General features: G+C 32.2%; 2 protein-coding genes across 2 annotated transcripts in view; one reads left to right on the top strand and one right to left on the bottom strand.

Annotated features, from left to right (window-relative positions):
- LOC114337754 (glutamyl aminopeptidase) overlaps positions 1-10,516 on the bottom strand; it is a 92,803-nt gene extending 82,287 nt beyond the window's left edge. Inside the window, exon 1 of the mRNA XM_050645532.1 lies at positions 10,123-10,516. Coding sequence (XP_050501489.1) covers positions 10,123-10,183 — 61 coding nt within the window. The 5' untranslated portion in view covers positions 10,184-10,516. The remainder of the gene's footprint in view (positions 1-10,122) is intronic.
- LOC126881317 (uncharacterized) overlaps positions 1-15,541 on the top strand; it is a 261,916-nt gene that overhangs the window by 190,416 nt on the left and 55,959 nt on the right. The window lies entirely within an intron of this gene.

The following is a 15,541-nucleotide window of genomic DNA, read 5'->3' as shown; positions in this document are numbered from 1 at the left end:
GTAAATGAAGATCCCATACAAGCCTCACAAGACCTGCAACCTGCAACACCATCTCGACATACTCAGTGAATGTTACACAAAATGGTGAACAAAAGTAAACAAAACAAACTCATTTCAAATAACGTTTACCAACCGCCACAACACATGCCCACCTGTAAGAATGGAAAATGTACAAATACCAACAGTAACAGCAACAGACAACAGACGCTAAATACCTTGGCCTTCATCTTGACCAACGTCTCACTTGGAAGAAGAAGAAACATATCCAGACTAAAAAAAGACAGCTCGTCTTGAAATTCCGGCAAATGTATTTTCTCCTTGGACGCAGATCAAAACTAAATATCCAAAACAAAATTCTTCTGTATAAAGCTATACTCAAACCTATTTGGTACTATAGACTATACCTATGGGGCTGTGCAAAGTCAACATCACTGAATATCATCGAAAGATTTTAGTCTAAAGTTCTAAGATCAATGGTGGTTGCACCATGGTACATAAGTAATCAAACACTTCATGGAGACTTAAATATACCTTTCATCAGAGAAGAAATCCATCGAGCCACGGAGGCACAAAATGAGCGTACGATTCACCATGAAAATCAGTTAGTAAGGGAATTATTCCACAATGGCCCTGCCACAAGGAGACTAGATGGAAAGTGTCCTCAAGACCTATTTTAAAACTTAAACATAAATAGTATAAGGTGAGACATCATTGGAAGTCTCCCCTTCATGCCCAAAAATATGGAACACAATTACTTAATACTCTTTATGTATCTCTTAATAGTCTAAATGATGTAGATTGTAAATAAACATAATTATATAAAAAAAAAACAAAAAAAACAAGAAATACTTTTCAAAAATCTATCGAATGATAATAAACGTGACTCTCCACGGAGCGGGGTGGGGGGTAACGTTAAAATTTTAAATAGGAACTCCGAGATATTTCGCGAAATAAACAACATTTCGAAAAACTGAAAAGAAGTGTTCAAATTTTTCAAATATCTATCGAATGACCCCAGACACGACCCCCCACGGATGTGGGGTGGGGGGTTACTTGAAAATCCTAAATAGAAACCCCATTTTTATTGCAGATTTGGATTCATTACATAAAAATAAGTAACTTGTATTCGAGACATTTTTTTGAATTATGGATAGACGGCGCTATAATCGGAAAAACGATTTTTGGAAATGGAAAATTAAATTAGAAAATGGAAAATCCCCACTAAAGTGGAAAACTTAACTTAACTTTTTTTGGTTTTAGGACCTAATCTTCACAACTGAATAGGTCTCCACGCTTTAGTAACTGCAAATTTAGCATCCAATGCTTCTTCTTAGAGTGCCTGTCCGATCCGAACGTTGGCAATAATCCTGGCTATGAGGTCTTTCTATATCATGCTCTCAAGTTAGCAAGCCAGGATATTCTTCTTCATTCTGGGGCCCTTTTTCCTTTAATTTTATCTTGAAAATTGCATTGGAGTAGCTCGTGTCTGCCTTGATTTCTCATTATAGGTCGCAAGCACTGCAGCTTACGGCCCTTTACGATGTTGACCAATGCTTCACTACTATAATATTTATGATAAACATATATGTAACAAAAATATTATAGAAAATACAATACCGCTATTTAATTTTAACTGAAATTCTTAAAAAAGGAGCCGTGCAAGACATCTACTAGGAATATGAATTAAGTAAAGACTTCTGTATTAAATATTTTCTATTTACCGGTGAACCTAGATGCAGTTGAATGCGTTTAAAATTCTAACTTGCTTGTATCTGACAGATGTCTAAATATGCCCCGAATATGATTTTACTCATCGGACAAAATCTGTGAAATGGACTATACCATAGATAGATATCCATATCTTTGCATCCATTGATGATCGATAATGCGTTATAAGTGGGCGGAATATTTTTATATCCCCTTTGGCGAATACACTTTTACGTGCTTTTACCATGATTGCGGATGTATTTGTCTTGGAATTTTTTTGCTATTTTGTTTTGCTTTTTTTGTCATTCTGCTTTGTTCCGAGTTTCCCTGTATATTTTGTTGTTTTTCTCTATCTCATTTTGTAAGTACTAGTCCTTATTTTTAGTCTTCTTTGATTTAAAGACTGGATTTATCACTTATAATTAATTTTTAATATCCTATAATAATAACAGTCATAATTAAAATTTTCACACCTTTTCGTAATATTTATTTAATTCAATTTTAATCTACCTACGTCCACTATCTAACTAGTGGGACCAAAGAATAAAAAAAATAAATACATAATATCGTTGTAAATCGTATGTCAAAGGTTTATTATAGAAAATTGATAAGCTGTACCCAGAACGCGAAAATAAAATTTATTTAATCAAATAATGACGTGAACGATCATACTAAAGTATCACAATTAAATATCTTCGTCGAAAATTATTATTTTGTTACTGATAAACATAAATAAAAATGGTAGGGGAGCCCAAGCAGAGATTTTCGCAGTTACTCGAGAGCGTCAGAAAATCACATGGGGAGAAACCGTGTACCCTGTAAATGTACGCCTACCATATATTGGATCTTAATAAAAAGGAGTTCGTTAAGGGGGGTCCGAAAAAAAATGTATCCTTAGAAATTTTCGAAATCGTAAGATTAAGATAAGGTAAGTTAAGTACATGCAGAGCAGTGTATATTTAAATATATTTAAATATATTTAATATATCTAAATGGGAGTCACAAAGTTTTACAAAAAAAAGCGAATATTTAGCGAAATGAACGTCAGATCGAAAAACTAGATTCCCCACGGAGAGAGGTGGGGGTAAATTTATAATTTTAAATAAGAATATTTCGCGAAATATTCAGTATTTTTGAAAAATCTATCGAATGACACCAAACACGACCCCCCACGGAAGTGGGGTGGTAGTTACTTTAAAATCTTAAATAAGAGCCCCCATTTTTTATTGCAGATTTGGTTTCCTCCCCTCCTACAACTTTTCTAAACAGAAATTATACAATCGGGAATTACACAATTAATGTACCGTCAGATTTCAATATTTATAGATTTAAAAAATATGTGAAAACTGTGGGGTTTCCTAGGGCGGGCATAAATATAATATAGAAAATAAATACAGGGTGTTTCATTTATAATTTGAAATATGCTAACTGTAAATTCTGAGGCTTAAAATTATTAATTAAGATTATATTATTAATTATGATTTAAACCAAATCGTTAAGGGAGCAAAGTATGCTTTTTGCAGTCACTCGAGCGTTATGGGGACCTATTGGGTTGTGATTATTAAGTCCTAAAATCAAAAAAAGTTAAGCAAAATTGTCCATTTTAGTGGGCGCTTGCCATTTTTTAATTTAATTTTCCATTTCCAACAATCGTTTTTTCCATAGCGCCATTTATCCATAATTCGAAAAAATGTCTCGAATAAAAATTGCTTATTTTTACGGAAAGAATCCAAATCTGCAATAAAAATTTGGGGGTCCCATTTAAGATTTTTTTAAAGTAACCCCCCACCTCGCCTCCGTGGAGGGGAGGTCGTGATTCGTACCATTCGATAGATTTTTCAAAAACATTTTGAAAGTATATTTTACTGTTTTTCGATCTGATGTTCATTTTGATAAATATCGCGGGGTTTGTACTTAAAATTTTAAATTTACCCCCACCCCTCTCCGTGGGGGTCTGGTTTAGTACCATTCGATAGATTTTTGAAAAATATTGAAGACGTATTTTTTAGTTTTTCGATCTGACGTTTATTTCGCGAAATATTCGCTTTTTTTTGTGAAACTTATTGACTCACCCATATTCTTACGCCCCGCTCAAATCGTCAGAAATTTTGAAATATACACTCGTTTGCATGTACTTAACTTACCTTTTCTTAATCTGACAATTTCGAGTATTTTAAGGATAGATTTTTTTTCGGGCCCCCCTTAACGAACTTCCGTGTGTTAAGAGCCAATATATGGTAGAGGTACATCTGCAGGGTACCTGGTTTCTCCCCATATGATAATCTGACGCGCTCGATTAACTGCAAAAATCCCCACTTGGGCTCCCCTACCAATACTAAATTATGGTAAACAAATGTTTCTGGCTACTACCAGAGCCGTACGACGGGGGAAAGCCATTGGTTGGCCCTTCCCAAATTCAACGCCACTGGCGGAATTGCTGTTTTAGTGCAATTTTTCGATTCTCCAATACTTTGTATGTAAATAATATAATTTTCATTCGTAACGATAAAGTATGTTAGTTTTCGAGATATCTGAAGTTAAAAATGAAACGGGACAGTATTTGATTAATGTATTATACCCTTCGTTTTTAACTTATCGTAAATATCTCTAAAACTAATGAGTTTATCGTTACGAATGAAGAGTATATTATTTCCATAAAAAGTTTTGCAGAATCTAAAAATTATGCTAAAATAGCAGTTCCATCAGTGGCGTAGAATTTCGGAAGGGTCAACCATTCACTATCCCGTGTCGCACGCCTCTGGTAGTAGGCAGAAACGATTATTTAACATAATTTAGTAGCGTATACAGCACCTACACTTTTTGCCAAGTGTGACACGGATATGCCAAATAGTTTTAAAGTAAAGTACCGGCATTGTTGATATAGGTAGATACAAATAGTTCTTAAAGTTTTAATAAAGAATAAATTATTTCAAAAAATAATGCTTTAAAACTATATGACATATCCGTGTCATACTTGACAGAAAGTGTAGGTGTAGGTGCTGTAGACCCTACTAAATTATGTTAAATAATCTTTTCTAGCTACTACCAGACGCGTACGACAGGAGAAGTGAATGGTTGACCCTTCTCAAATTCTACGCCACTGACGGAACTGCTATTTTAGTATAATTTTTAGATTCTCCAATACTTTCTATGTAAATAATATACTCTTCATTCGTAACGATAAAATCTTAGTTTTAGATGTACCTATTTTTTGAAGTTAAAAACGAAGGGGCATAATACATTAATCAAAATAACTGTGCCGTTTAATTTTTAACTTCAAATATCTTGAAAGCTCATGACTTTATCGTTACGAATGAAGAGTATATTATTTACATAGAAAGTATTGGAAAAATGGCACTAAAATACCAATTCCGCTATTGGGGTAATATTTGGGAAGAGTCAGCCATTCAATGTCCCCCGTGGTACGCTTCTGGTAGTAGCCAGAAACGTTTGTTTAACATAATTTAGTAGGGTGTAGAGTACCTGCACTTACTGCCAAGTATCACAAGCATATGTCAAATGGTTTTAAAGTACTTTTTACAAATATTTTTTTTATTTATAAATAAAACACCTTGTAACTTAGTAAGGAGTAAGGAGCCACATTCTATTTAAGTGATTTGGGTCAAATTTTAATATATTTTGAGCCCAAGAATCTACTGTTAAAATATTTCCAATTGTTAACTAAACACCCTGTATATTTATTTGCCTCTTATTGTAGAAACTAACAAATCGGATGGGTTGCTAAAGAGCGAGAATAGAAAATCTTGTATGTCACACGAATGCAACAGGAATAGTATAACTACTTTTCAAAGTTATCGCTCCTTCGTTGCTAGAAATTCAAATGCGCTTGTGAGTTTTACCACATGTGAGTAAATACCACATGTAAGTAAATAACTATTGTATTATTTATTAAATAAATAAATTTTTACGCAGTTTTTTATCGTATAATTTTGATTTTTGCCTTTTTTAACATTTTTTTAAATTTGCAGTACCTAAATTTTTATATTTTTGTATGAAAGGGCGCCAAATTTTGTTGTGCCCGCGGCGCTCAAAACCCTAGAACCGGCTCTGACTTTACATATTCGCTAAAAGTCATGTTAGATTGATAAGAAGGAATTAATCATTAGTAAGGAATTTAATAGAAAAATAAATATGACGACTAGAATAATATAATAATGGATTGAAAACAAAGTGTGAAATGTATAACAGTCTTACAAGAACAGTCTTAAAATAACGACTAGAGGCATGGGCATTAAAAAAGACGAAAAAACTGCTGGATACCTTTGAATGAAAAATGTTAAGGCAGCTATATACGGAAATTAAGAAGAATAATATCTTAGGGTCTTAGGCAAACGATATAATTTCGTAATAAGGAACCAAGATCTTTACATGTAGTAGTAGTAGTATAGGCCAGGGTAATAAGACAAAAATATACCCTGTTCGTGACACTTCAGTAGCCAGGGCACTGAAGCATTTTTTCGACAGGTAATACCTATAGGAACAAATTATAACTATTTCCTGCGTAGGATCTGGCGGCCATTTTTATTTATAAACAGTTAACTGTCAAAAAATGGCATTTTCCCCTTTTTTTTCAAATCAACGGAAAACAGTGAAACTTATGATTTTTTAGTACAAATATCTTCGAGATTATGGAAAAAGCTTTAAAATGACGTATTACAAAGTTTGATATACTCATTTATTGTTAATATAATTGCGAAAAAAGGTGGGAATTGCAAAAAAAAATATTTTCTCAATAACTTGTAAAAATTAGTGTACAGCTTTGAAATGTTTGTCAAATGAGGGTTCTTTGGTGCTTAATATGTGATAAAAATTTCAAAGCGATTCATTAAATTGTTTAAATTTTATTCAAATTGTTTATACCAGAGAGCATTTTTTTGCAATAACAAGTCAGAAAAAAATGACCTTAGAACCATTCCACAGGTGTCAAATGAAAGAGCATGAGCTACATTTTCAACTTGGTTTAAAAAAGTGAATAAAAAATGCATTTATTAGTAATAGGGCAGTCAATGAGGGTATGTGGCTCCGAATTCCATCCTACTATATCGACTTACGTGATATTTTCACAGTAAGTAGGGAATAGCCCAAGAAACAAAGTCTACCTATGCCGATGTGTGCTTTTGTCTTGGGGCGGTTCCCACCCTTCCTCGGGGGTGGAAAATTTTTTGCTTAAATAACTACAGAAGTTACTAGAGAACCTAATACTAAGCAAAAACTGTTCTATAATTTTTTTTTTCGAAAACTCAATACTTTTTGAGTTATTCCTGGTTGAAATTTGGCCATTTTCATTGAAACATAACACCTTTTCGAACGGTTTTTTGCGAATACCTTAAAAACTATGCATCTAACTAAAAAAAACTATATAAAACATTTTTGTAGCTTATGAAATAAAAAATAGATTCTTTCCTTTATGAATCTTCTAGTTATAACACAAAAAGGGATATGGTAAGTGAAAAAAACTTGTTTTCTTGGTGCATGCTCAAATCAGTGTATTTAACTTGAAATAACAGAGAAACGGTCGATTTTAGGTGTATAATGATATCAATAACTTTTGTTGTGCTTGAAAAGGCGTATAAATTAAGCAAGATTAAATTTCGATTACATTCAAACTATGCGAGATAAACTGTAAAAAATTTGATGACTAACGTATTTTAAGAAAAAAATGAGAAGTGTATTTAACCCCTCATCCACAAGAATTTTAATGCATCGTTTTCCTTCTACAATACATTTTACTATAGTGTTCTTTTTATGTTCAAAAAGTTGAGCGGGTTTAAAATGAATGGTTTTTGAAAAAAATAAGATCAAATTATTGAGCGCATTTTTAAATTTTCTTAAAAATCTTCCTATTTCTCCATGTAACTCGAAAATTATAAGAGATGACAAAAAAAAAAGATGAAGAAACCTATATTTTTGTATGACATCTTTTTTTTTTGTCACCTCTTATAATTTTCGAGTTACATGGAGAAATAGGAAGATTTTTAAGAAAATTTAAAAATGCGCTCAATAATTTGATCTTATTTTTTTCAAAAACCATTCATTTTAAAACCGCTCAACTTTTTGAACATAAAAATAACACTGTAGTAAAATGTATTGTAGAAGTAAAACGATGCATTTAAATTCTTGTGGATGAGGAGTTAAATATACTTCTCAATTTTTTCTTAAAATTCGTTAGTCATCAATTTTTTGCAGCATATCTCGCTTAGTTTGAATGTAATCGACATTTAATATTGCATACTTGAAAGGACATTTCAAGCACAATAAAAGGTATTGATAGCATTATACACCTAAAATCGACCGTTTCTCTGTTATTTCAAGTTGAATGCACTGATTTGAGCATGCACAAAAAAAAACAAACCCTTTTTACCTACCATATCTCTTTTTGTGTTATAACTAGAAGATTGAAGAAGGAACAAATCTCTTTGATTTTTATGAGCTCCAAAAATGTTTTATATAATTTTTTTAGTTAGATGCATTGTTTTTAAGGTATTCGCAAAAAACCGTTTTATGCCGGGTAATATCACCCGTATGCACGCCAATGGTGAATATAAAATTCTTAGTTGTACGTCAAAAAATGCGCAATAACTACCTTTTAAAACCTACTAAATTTTATTTGCATATCTCAACCGGTTTTAGAGCAATAAATAAATCGTCAGTTTGTAAGAAAAAATTCAACATCCCGTATCTCGGAAACGAAGCATTTGCGGACACATGTTTATAAAGTAAACGGTCATTATTTTTTCATGCAGAATTGCCCCTTAAAGTTTGTCGCACTTATTTAGAAACACCCTGTACTGATGAAGAATGTTGCTACTTGTTAAAGTATCTAACTTTTTGATTATCCAACATAATCAAATAAATCAAAAATCGAAATGTTAACAAAGCCTAAGGCTACAGTTGAGTTTTAATTTCAATATTTTTTATACGCTACGCTAGAATATTCCACAGGAGGAAAAAACACACTATCATTGTTACACCCGGTATACAATGAAACTTGTCTGTTTAGCAATAATATTAATTCATCGACATTCTTGAAGAACAAAGCTATAATATATCAAATAAATCACTAAAATTGGACAAAAGGTTTAGGAAATATGGGACATTAAAAATGTCTCATTTTTAAGGTGGTACGTTAATTTTGACGCTTAGTGTAGATCCCTGTATTCCATATTTCCATTATAGGAAAATGTCGATATCCAAACAATATAATAATATACTGTTCCAAAGCGTTTTAATAGTGAAATAATTGTAGAATACTTTGTCCAATTTTTTTAAATGGGATTTTCTTTCGAAATTCCACGCTGGGGACCCTGAATGTCGGGGGCCCCCTATAATTGATAAGGCTGATACGACGGTAGCTATGCATATGCTAGCTGTTTATCAGATAAAAATTATTGGATATGTAATTTAGCATGTTAATAATTACAAAAAACAAGGGGTACCCGATCTAATTTTGTTCTAACTGTAATTAATTAATAATAAAAAAAATTGTTCGACCCGGGCAGATATTATTTCAGATATTTTGGATCATTCTAAACAAAAAAGGTCTTTTGTAATTTTTCACCAAAGTTGATCGTTTTCGAGTAATAAACAATTTAAAACTGAAAAAGAACGAAAGATGACGATTTTCAAGGCTCAAAAACACAAATTAAAAAGATATCATTTTTGTAATCATCAAGTACCTAAATTCAAGTTAGAACCTTCTTCTATAGGTCACTATTAGAATTTTAGCTATGTTTTATTCTAAATCATATTTTTTTAATTATTGTTAATGGAGGAAGGTTTCTTATGGGAAGACGGCGATTAACAACCAAAAAGGAATGATTCAAAATTAAATAAGACCAAAATACTTAATTATCAAGATCTGATAGAATAAAGTTTGAACTTAAATTTAGTTACTTCGTAATTTCAAAAATGATATTTTTACTTATGTTTTTGAACCTTGAGAATCGTTGTCTTTCGTTCTAATTTCAGTTTTAAATTGTTTATAACTCGAAAACGATCAGAGAAAAAATACGAAAACCTTTTTTGTATAGAATGACTTAAAAAATATGAAATAATATCAGCACGGGAATTTTTTTTTTTTGTAGAAAAGCCATTTTTAATTAATTATAATTAATTATAATTAAAACCAAATTAGATCGGGTGCCCCTTGTTTTTTGTAATTGTTAACATGCTAAACTACATAATATCCAATAATTTTTATCCGATAAACAGCTAGGTTTATAAGTTCGACATTAGGTACTTATATCTTGACTAATGTTACATTTATAAAAACATTACACACCATTTATTTTATGAGACTTTGAGACTTTATAATTGATATATTTGTAGTAATTGTAATAATATAATTAAATCCATAATCTATTCTAGGAAGTAGGTAATGATATGAATACTTACCAAAACATCCAACAGCAAAATATAACGAAAAACACAACACTACAAAATAATACTTAAACATTCTGAACTAATATAATGCTAGTCACAATCTAAAGGTTTTTTAAAATTAAAAAAAAGAGAAAGTTTAAACATCCAAACTGGCCATAACCTCTCGGTCCTAATGATTTTGATATGACTAAAAATGTATTTAGTATTTAAATACACTATCATTAATTATCTCGTTTAATTGAGTAATTAGATAAACATTGAACCGTTAGCGTTCATTAAAAAACGGTTTGTTTATCTACGACTTTAAAATGAATTTTATGTAAGATGTTTTTGAAGAAAGATTACTATGGATATGGAATCTTCAATGAGACTGTGTGTAGTCGTACGTCGGACGTCAATCGCATTGCAAATGGGAATCTCGGGCTTTTCGAGAAACTGTTCTGAATAATTAAATTTTCAGCAGTGCCGGCATATAAGTTTTTTTTACCAGGATTGGAATCGGCATAATAGGGAACTTGCATAAATTTTTAAATATTAAAATGTTATTAAAAAACATAGGGTAACATGATCTTAAAACGCTTGCATGCGAAAAAAACAAATATTTTTAACCCGTACGCTAATTACGACGCTTTGAAAATGCTATAAAATTCAAATATCTTAGGAGGCTCTTGAACGTCCTTCTATTGGTTCGACGTCACGGGCCACGGTCAACCGGGCTAGCTAGTCGGAAACAACGCGATTAGGGTAGGTATCACGGGTATATTACATTTTAATCGTCTTTAATGGAAAATTCCTAGGTATTATTTATGTTCATCTTATACAGAGAGAGTCTGTAAAGTGGAATAAATTCAATATCTCAAATACTAATTGTTTTTTTGGAAAATGCTTAGACCCGTCGATTAGTATTTCAAATTGTCCTTTTTGACATTCAATAATAATGTATACAGGGTGTCATAATTTAGAGATATGACGTCATCGTCGATTTTCTTAAATGGCAACACTGTCATTTTGATAGCTAATTTGATAGGGTTTGTAAAGTTATACATAACTGCAAAATATCAAATTTTGATTCTCTACCATTTACAAGATAATAGAAAATAACAAAGTTATATCTGTAATTTTGAATATATTAAATAATTAAAATACTAACTGTTTTTTTGAAAAATGCTCAGACCCGTCGATTAGTATATCAAATTGTCCTTTTTGACATATAATAATAATGTATACAGGGTGTCCCAATTTAGAGATATGACGTCATCGTTGATTTTCTTAAATGGCAACACTGTCATTTTGATAGCTATTTTGATAGGGTGTGTAAAGTTATACACAACTGCAAAATTTCAAATTTGTATTCTCTACCATTTAGATGATAATAAAAAATAACAAAGTTATGAAAAAGAAGTAATCAACTAATAATTGGATTTAATTATTTCAATAAATTAAGCAAAAACTCATAATGTTGCCCTCAATTATTGTCAAATTGTCAATGGGCAACGTTATGAGCATTTGCTTAATTGAAATAAATAAATTCAATTATTATTTGATTACTTCTTGTTCTTCATAACTTTGTTATTTTTTATTATCTTGTAAATGGTAGGGAATAAAATTTTGAAATTTTTCAGATGTGTATAACTTTACATACGCTATCAAAATAACTATCAAAATGATAGTGTTGCCATTTAAGAAAATCAACGATGACGTCATATCTCTAAATTGGGACACCCTGTATACATTATTATTATATGTCAAAAATGACAATTTGATATACTAATCGACGGGTCTGAGCATTTTTCAAAAAAACAGTTAGTATTTTAATTATTGAATATATTCCAAATTACAGATATAACTTTGTTATTTTCTATTATCTTGTAAATGGTAGAGAATAAAAATTTGATATTTTGCAGTTATGTATAACTTTACAAACCCTATCAAATTAGCTATCAAAATGACAGTGTTGCCATTTAAGAAAATCGACGATGACGTCATATCTCTAAATTGGGACACCCTGTATACATTTTTATTGAATGTCAAAAAGGACAATTTGAAATACTAATCGACGGGTCTGAGCATTTTCCAAAAATACAATTAGTATTTGAGATATTGAATTTATTCCACTTTACAGACTCTCTCTGTATATTGTAATAAGTAGTTCCACAATCAGCTTAGTTTTAAACTGAAATTGATAAAGTTGAGTGCTACTTTGTAAAGAGTTTAAAACGCATAATATGACGGACGAGGGTTTTTCAAAAGGTCAATCTGACTAACTTACCTACCGTTGATGTCTGCATCGTGGCAACTTTTATAAAAAGTAGTGAAAGCTATTCTATTGGAGAAATGCGAGGTGTCAAGGCAAATAAGTAAGAGTTATTAATAAGCATGTTTAAACCGTTTATAACAATAGTTTGGTACCATTATATTATAGTATACTTACGGTTTACCCCGTGGGTTTGATCTACCTACCTCTAATCGAAGGATTTCGTATATCCTGGAAAAGATTACGGTGTAATTTGCATTATAATAAAGAATATATGTTATTGTAATGTTTATTAGTACCTACTGGAGCCTTTCATTATTGTGTTCAAAGCCTTCTGAGAAAAGATTATGGTGATTAGCAGACGTACCGATAGAACGTGTACATAGCCAACAAAATCCTTCTTTACAAAGTTAATAATACGCATAAATAAGAAGAATCATTATTGTAATTTTACAAGTTAATATCTTTATCATCTCAACTTATACTTACACAGCATCCCTCGGTAGACCGCAAGCTATAGTAGAAACCCGACTGTAGACCGCATACTATAGTAGCACCAATACTTTTTAGTTACTCTAACTTTTATTACTAAAAGTTTTGTTTATTTTTAAGTTACTTGTTTCTTCTTTGTTTTTCAACACAAGAAACGACAAAAGTAATTTCATAAAAAAGAACTTTTTGATACATGTCAACAGAGATAAAATGTTAATATTTTGCCTGTCAAAAAATAATCATTTTTGCCACAGAGTAAAACAAGATATTTCAACTACATTATTTATCTATGGGCAAACTGCATTAAATGCAATAGCCCACCCCGAACGGGCAAACGATACGAGTGGCCTGTGACGTCAGACCCCAGGTCTCGCTTTTGAAGTTGTTTAAAACGGAAATTTAAGACGTAATATTTTGAATATAACATTTTAAAACATAAATTAACAATTTTATGCGAAAAAATTTTTTAGTGCAAGTTCCCTATTCTTTAATATGGTAGGGGAGCCCAAGCGGGGATTTTTGTAGTTACTCGAGCACGTCGGAAAATCACATGGGGAGAAACTTTGCACCCTGTAAATGTACCCCTACCATATATTGGCTATTAATACAGGGGACTTCGTTAAGGGAGGTCCGAAAAAAAATATATCCTTAGAGAAACTCGAAATCGTTAGATTAATGATTCAGTCAATTTGTACTCTACGAGCTCCCTAGTGGGAAAGTTTTGGAGTAGTTCTGATTTCTTTCATTATATATGGATTTTGGGCTGCTAAATCCGAATATGAGGTTTGCGGACAAAATTTCTTGCCGGAACATTGAAAAAATTGCGAGAAAATCGAAAATGTTCAGCTCTTTTCCGATTTTTTGCTCAAATCTCGAAAACTATTAACTTTTAGTAAAGGGTCTGTTAAAATTAAAGTACTTAAAATTATCTACAAATATCACTATTTGCTATTTTTTTCAGATGAACCGTTCGGTCTAAAGTGCAAGTTGAAAATTGTCAATTTTTAACGGTCTCGGCAAAACCCAATTTTTACATTCCAAAACTTTAATTTTTATTAGAATGCTGCCATTTGATAAATTTTTCCTAGTTTTCTGTACAAATAATAAATGTTAGTTAATAATATGAATATGGTATGTCTCTTCTCACAGCTTCCATGAATCCATTCCATCCTAAAATACCGAGAATGTCTCTGCTTTTCCCTTAGAGCCACAGAAGATCAGGCACAGATAAAGTCACAGTTTCAGTTGGTGTGAACATTCCCTTCGGATCTTGATTTCTGATAAACCTTGAGGTTTTGTCCTTTCAAAATGTATTGGTTGAACAGCTCTCTGACTTCCATAAACCTCAGGTGCGGGTTTAGTTTTTAGCCGAGGAATGGATTGGTTAGGAGCTATTGCATGTTTTGGTGCAATACAAGAAATGCCACCCATGACGTAAAAAGTGTGGTATCCGTCGATTGTATGTACGTTAACCCTTTTGTCCCAACGCACGCTGCATGTACATGTTTTTGAAAAAGTGGGTCTGTATTCCCAGCCCCCGTATATATACGTTCAAGGTGTTATGGTTTCAATTTACCAAAGCCGAAAATATGCGTTGCTTATAAAATTTTAGACTCATTGGTGTCCCAATGCCGTAGAAATATGTCCGAAAATGTTATATTATTGTTCCCAAGGCCTCAAAATGTTACTACCTAAGACAGGTAATGCGGACCCATTGCCGTATATATTTGTTCACATATTTTAAATATATGCTATATTGTAGCACTGGTGGCAACGCTTATAGGTAGCTGCTAGAAGGTGAAGCGTTTGTAGCCACAGAAAATACCTGAAAAAAAATAAGCGAATCGAGATACATGTGTGCAAGATGCGGAGTCGGCCTTTGCGTAGTGTCATGTTTTGAGGAGTACCACACAAAAGAAAACTTTTAATGTTAATTTACATTACATTATTTTTTTTAAGTTAGTTACATTTTTTCAAGTTAGTTTTGCTCTCTGATGAGTACTTTTGAAAAGAAAACGTTTAACGTTTAAGTTGGTTAAAAAAAACTCATTAAAAAACATGTTTTGGTCATTTATTTATTTATTTATATGCGACGTATATATAAGGCAATGGGACTCTAAGCATGAAAAAACCTTTGGGATTGAGGGACCAACATGCAAATTAAGGCCTGGTATAGAAAGGGTTAATCAGCGTTTTCGTACATCTGTTGTGTAAAGCACGGCTGGTCAATTTTCTGCGGATCGCCTGCGATTGCTGACACTTCCAGATAAGCAACGCGTTTGCTCAAAGTCTTGTAGCGGCAGTAAGGCCCAGATAGTTGGTTTCACCATTCCTTGCACGGTTGGCCGTTTTCTCTACAAAAAATACAGCTCAAGAAAATATGTTGATGTAGTTTCCTCTTTGGGGTTTTGTTCATCCTAAATAGAAGCTGTTCGCCTGTAAGTGTGAGCATTCGCAGGCGATCCGCAGAAAATTGACATGCCGTGCTTTACACAGCAGGTGTACGATAACGCTGATTTTAACGTACATACATTCGACGAATACCACACTTTTCACGTCATATGTGATGTGGCATTTCTTGTATGGCACCAAAACATGCAGTAGTTCCTAAGCAATCCATACCTCGGATAAAAAACAAAAAAAGGACAAAACCTCAAGGTTTATCAGAAATCAAGATAACAGATG

The sequence above is a fragment of the Diabrotica virgifera genome, chromosome 3 (genome assembly GCF_917563875.1).
Source record: "Diabrotica virgifera virgifera chromosome 3, PGI_DIABVI_V3a".
In the NCBI taxonomy this organism is placed as follows: domain Eukaryota; kingdom Metazoa; phylum Arthropoda; class Insecta; order Coleoptera; family Chrysomelidae; genus Diabrotica; species Diabrotica virgifera.
The sequence above is the reverse complement of the archived record's forward strand: the minus strand, read 5'-3'. Positions and strand labels throughout refer to the sequence as shown.